At 49.1% G+C, this 5,810-nt stretch overlaps 1 protein-coding gene across 1 annotated transcript; it reads left to right on the forward strand.

Annotated features, from left to right (window-relative positions):
* Positions 1-1,748: 1,748 nt before the first annotated feature.
* On the forward strand, positions 1,749-5,287 carry INSIG2 (insulin induced gene 2). The gene is made up of 6 exons (XM_083154288.1): positions 1,749-2,031; positions 3,231-3,516; positions 3,602-3,726; positions 4,056-4,222; positions 4,303-4,402; positions 4,693-5,287. The coding sequence occupies exons 2-6, from the start codon at positions 3,282-3,284 to the stop codon at positions 4,726-4,728; spliced, it is 663 nt and encodes a 220-aa protein (XP_083010414.1). The 5' UTR covers positions 1,749-2,031; positions 3,231-3,281; the 3' UTR covers positions 4,729-5,287.
* The last annotated feature ends 523 nt before the right edge of the window (positions 5,288-5,810 follow it).

Below are 5,810 nucleotides of genomic sequence, written 5' to 3' on the forward strand. Positions count from 1 at the left end.
TGGGGGAGTGCGACCGGCTCTGAGGGACTTGCCTACCTTTCTGGGGTCCGGGTGGGCAATTATGCCCAGCTGGTGTGTCCACTGGCTGCTCTGTGACCTGTATAAAGAGAGACCTGTACACAACAGTCTGCTGTTCTGTACTTGGACCGGTGCTCTTTAATATCTTTATTGGTGATATTGCAAATGGAATTGAGGGTAAAATATGCCTTTTTGCAGATGACACAAAGGTATGCAACAGGGTAGACACACCAGGAGGGGTAAAACAAATGATTGAGGATCTAGGCAGATTAGAGAAATGGTCAAGAGAATGGCAACTACAGTTTAATGCCAAAAAATGCAAAATCATGCACTTGGGTCTCAGAAATCCAAAGACTCAATATAGTATAAATGGCACTATAATGGAAACTACTGAGGAAGAGAGGGATCTAGGTGTCACTATTTCAGGGGACTTAAAAGCAGGTAGGCAATGTAACAAAGCAATGAAGAAGGCAAGTCAGATGCTTGGTTGCATAGGGAGAGGTATCAGCAGTAGAAAGAAAGAAGTAATAATGCCATTGTATAGGTCATTGGTACGACCTCACCTAGAGTATTGTGTTCAGTTCTGGAGGCCATATCTCCAGAAGGATATAAATACATTAGAGACTGTACAAAGAAGAGCAACTAAAATGGTGCATGGCCTACATCACAAAACGTACCAGGAAAGACTAAAAGATCTTAATATGTACACTTTAGAGCAGAGAAGGGAAAGGGGGGACATGATAGAAACCTTCAAATATATCAAGGGCTTTAACAAGGTACAGGTGGGAGACATTCTTCACAGGAAGAGGAGCAACAGAACACGAGGACATGCACTGAAACTAGAGGGAGGAAGATTCAGGGGAAATGCGAGGAAGAATTTTTTCACAGAAAGAGTAGTAGATAAGTGGAATAGCCTCCCAACAGAGGTGGTAGACGCAAATACAGTAGTACAATTTAAACATGCTTGGGATAAGCATATTGATATCCTTACAAAAAAATAAGGATCAAATATGGTTTGAGGTAACATGTTTAAAAAAAAGGGGCAGACTAGATGGGCCAAGTGGTTCTTATCTGCCGTCAAATTCTATGTTTCTATGTTTCTATGTTCTAATCCGAGGTCTAGTCCTCATTACATATTTGCAGGATATTCCCTGAAAACACGTGCCAGCTCAAAAAGAACGTTAAAAATTCACGTCAACCGTTTGTCAACCTGCTTGCGTCGACCTACCAACTGTGTCAACATTTATGTTGACATTCAGTGGTCGACCGAATGCATGTCAACCAATCAGGTGTCGACCTAGCCAGCGTATTCCACACATATATGCTAGGAGCTAGGGTCCATTTGCACATCTCTTGGTTTGCAGGACCAGATTGTCAGAAAGTTTGGAACTCATGTGTAAATATCACTGAATTATGGCGCATGGCTAGAATGGCATCTTATATATCGCCCAGGCTTATTATATATATTATATTATCATTTATTAATTCATTCTTTATTTATTTGTCAGCAAGGAGAGTGGCGTATGTGTAGCTTTCAGCGCAGCTAAGAACCTGGCCAGGCTACTAGCATTGTGCAGCCACTGATTACTACACAGGACAGGGGCAGCACATTATAATATAATCACTGTAAACACTGACATGTCACACACACACTGCCACTAGAGAGGATACTCCTCCAAGATGGCCGCTCAGTGACGACACAAGCCAGCATCCGGTGCCTCTAGTAAGATGGACGTCCCTGCTTAGTGAGTGTCTTGCTGTTGGCTTCTCCTGAGGCGGAAGCGCCCCGATTTAACGGATATAACGGTCCACAAGAAAATGGCGCCTCGACCGGAGTACAAAAACACAACGCAGATGTGTCTCTAGGAGCTGGAGCGGCCTCATATCGGGACGGTAGCAGCTGGTTCTCAGGCTGGACTGTAGTCAACAAGCTGAGAGGGCGGAGCTCGGCTCAAAGCGAGGCCTGGAACACAGAGGAGGCATTTCCGGGTACCTGAGACCAACAGCAGGGAGGTGAGCGATCGCTGTCTGTGCACTCACCTATATTATTTATATCTGTGCGGCACTCTCTCCCGCATATCCTCTCCCCCCCCAGCATATATCACTTGCGGGATCCCCCTCTTCCTGCTGTATAACCTGCGGGATCCCCTTCCCCCTGTAACCTGTATATCCTGCGGTATCCCTCTCCCCCCCCCCCCCCCCTATAACCTGCGGGATCCCCTTCCCCCTGTATAACCTGCGGGATCCCCTCCCTCTGTATAACCTGCGGGATCCCCTTCCCCCTTCCCTGTATAACCTGCAAGATCCCCCTCCCTACCCGTGTATAACCTGCAAGATCCCCCTCCCTACCCGTGTATAACCTGCAAGATCCCCCTCCCTACCCGTGTATAACCTGCAAGATCCCCCTCCCTACCCGTGTATAACCTGCAAGATCCCCCTCCCTACCCGTGTATAACCTGCAAGATCCCCCTCCCTACCCGTGTATAACCTGCAAGATCCCCCTCCCTACCCGTGTATAACCTGCAAGATCCCCCTCCCTACCCGTGTATAACCTGCAAGATCCCTCTCCCTACCCGTGTATAACCTGCAAGATCCCCCTCCCCCCCCTGTATGACCTGCAAGATCCCCCCCCCCCCCCCTGTATGACCTGCAAGTCCCCCCCCCCCCCCCCCCCATGACCTGCGTGATTCTCCCTCCCCCTGTATAACCTGTGGGATCCCCTTCCCCCTGTATTATCCCCCTTCCTCTATAGGACTATGATCACCCTATGGCACCTACGTGACCACCCTGCCCTCTATATCACCTATGTGACTCCCCATATCCACTGCGTGATTCCCCCTCCCAGTGTATAACATGCATGATTCCCCCTTCCGGGCCTATATAAAGTGTTATCTCCCGCTCTGCCTATATAACCAGTTATATTCCCCTTTTCCTGTATCACCCATGGAATTGCTCCTTCCCCCATATCACCTGCGTTCTCCCCCCTCCCTCTGTCACCTGCGTTCTCCCCCCTCCCTCTGTCACCTGCGTTCTCCCCCCTCCCTCTGTCACCTGCGTTCTCCCCCCTCCCTCTGTCACCTGCGTTCTCCCCCCTCCCTCTGTCACCTGCGTTCTCCCCCCTCTCTTTGGATTGCAGGGCTGGTATAACAATGTTGCCGAATTATTGAACCTCTGATATTATTTGCAATTATCTTTGTTTTCCCAATTGGCAGGATCTGGCCGGGATCAGCTCTGTTGCCCATTTCTCTGGGTACCAGGAGGTGATGGGTGACGGGGATGATGCGTCCTCTGCGAGATCAACCAGAGGCTTCCAGGACCCCGGCTGGAAGATGAATTTAGCCATCCGCGGCTTCCTCCTTTTCCTCATCGGTGTCTTCTTGGCACTGGTTTTAAATCTGTTACAGGTCCAGAGAAATGTCACCCTGTTTCCCCCAGATGTCCTCTCCAGTCTCCTGTCCTCTGCCTGGTGGGTTCCTCTCTGCTGTGGCACAGCTGCAGGTACGAGTTGCTGGATATGTTCATTACTCCACCCGGTGTTTGTAATATGTCAGTAAATTATCCTTTGTTTCTCCTGCTGTCACAGCTGCCATCGGGCTCCTGTACCCCTGCATTGACCGACACCTGGGGGAGCCACACAAGTTTAAGAGGGAGTGGTCCAGTGTCATGCGCTGTGTGGCTGTTTTTGTGGGCATCAATCATGCCAGTGCTGTATCCTTTCCCTGAAAGATCCGATAGATGGATTGACAGCAGTTAGTAGTGGTGCAGTCCGCCATGTTTTAAGCCAATAGGGACATTTCCCAGAGGCACAATCAGACCTAGACCTAAATAATTGGATAGGTTATCTTAAGAATCTTAAGGTCCCCATCCACTGGTTCGATTTGGGTCCTTTTCATCCATTTCTGAGGCATTTGGAACAAGGGGAATAAGATAAATATAATCGGGGGATGGTTGATACCGGCGGCTTCTGTTATTCCGCTTCCTGCGTTGTTGGATTGCGGTTACAGTCTCTTGTGTTCTCCTTGACCGTCCTCCATCAGAAAGTGGACTTTGCCAACAACATGCAGCTGTCCCTGACGCTAGCTGCCTTGTCCATCGGACTGTGGTGGACGTTTGACCGGTCCCGGAGTGGTCTGGGCCTAGGGATAGGAATTGCTTTCTTTGCCACGCTCGTCTCTCAGCTGCTGGTGTATAACGGGGTGTACCAGTAAGTTCTGTCTGCTCATTAGGGGGCCCCAGATGTCTTTATGGCTGAGTTTGAGGTCCGTCACCATCTTGTTTCCACAGATACACGTCTCCAGACTTTCTGTATGTACGATCGTGGCTGCCGTGTATCTTTTTTGCCGGCGGTATAACGATGGGAAACATTGGACGCCAGCTTGAGATGGTAGGTGGTCCGTGGGGTCATGTACGGAGAGAGGAGATGGATACTGTTACATGTTGGGATTATAGCGTTATTTATAGTGGGGTTTGACACATATTTTTATTTAAACAATTCATTCACAGCCACCCCCGGGGACATTGACGTACCATCCCAGATACTTGCTACTTTGGGCGGTATTCAATGTCGGCCGCTATTTCCGACAGGGGGCTTAGGGTATGGATCATTAGTACACCAGCATGTTGGTCGACACCATTAAGTCATGTCTTTACTTCAACGTTGTCTGCTCGTTTCAGTATGAGAGGAAGACTGAGAAATCTCACAGGGAGTGAGCGTGAAGGAAGAGTCCGGCCAAAGACATCAGGAGGGTGGACGGATCCTACAAATGGCGTCCGGTGCTGGGAGTTATTGCAATCTGTGATTGCTGCTGCTGGGAGGTAAAACTCTGTGCAAACAGGGGAGCGGACATTGAGGAGACTGGATGCAGCTGTACAGACCGTGTGTGTATAATATCCTCTCGCCTCAGGGGCGCTGGGATTGGCCAGCTGCATTTTGTGCGCAGAACTTGTCTTGTTTCGCCAATACAGAATTGATATGATCTATCGCTTCAGAGAATTTTTAATTTGGACAAAGTAACACGTAAAGAATCATGACGGATCCACTACCTGCCCCTGTTATCATGCGCAATAGCTGTTTTATGTCATCTAGTGTAAGATTGGCTTCTCCTCCATGCTAAATCCTGTCGGTGTTTCGTTAGAGGGTGTAACAATGACACGGACGCACAATGGTGACACGTATGTGCAGGTGATACACGTGGAGTGTTGTTATTACCAGCTGGACGTTCTCCTTCTGTCAGGCTCCTGGTGCTGAATAAACATCTAGTATTTGTTACCGCTTGGTTTCTGAAGTCTGACCCCACTCGGAGCGGCGGAGGCTGGTGTGTGTGTGTGTGTGTGTGTGCGTGTGTGTGTTCTGCGCTGTCATAAAGTTGATCAATTTGCACTTTCTGGGATTCTTTGTGTATTTCCAGACCCCACAATACTGACGAGTGCCCACCTGCCCACTGTTCTGCTTCACCTGAGGGCCTGATTCATGTTTGTGATTACAGCAAGTACCTTTGTGTCTGGAACCACCCATGCTGCCATGCAAATGGGTGGCTGACCCCCACAAATTGCGGCTTCCTGTCAATCAAATTGTGAATCGCTGTCATTGTGTTGCCGTTTGGCATCAGACATGCGCGCTACAATATCTACGTATGCGCAGTCGTTCAATAATTACTCACCGTCCGAATTTGCAAAGCAGCAGTCAGGTCTGAATACGCCCCTATTTAGCTAGCGCTGTGCACTCCTGTGGCTCGCTGGGGACATCCACTGTCATCTATATGTGCAGCTCAATCATCCCGCAGACAATGGGC

The sequence above is a fragment of the Crinia signifera genome, chromosome 7 (assembly GCF_055691185.1).
Source record: "Crinia signifera chromosome 7, ASM5569118v1, whole genome shotgun sequence".
NCBI classification, from domain to species: Eukaryota; Metazoa; Chordata; class Amphibia; order Anura; family Myobatrachidae; genus Crinia; species Crinia signifera.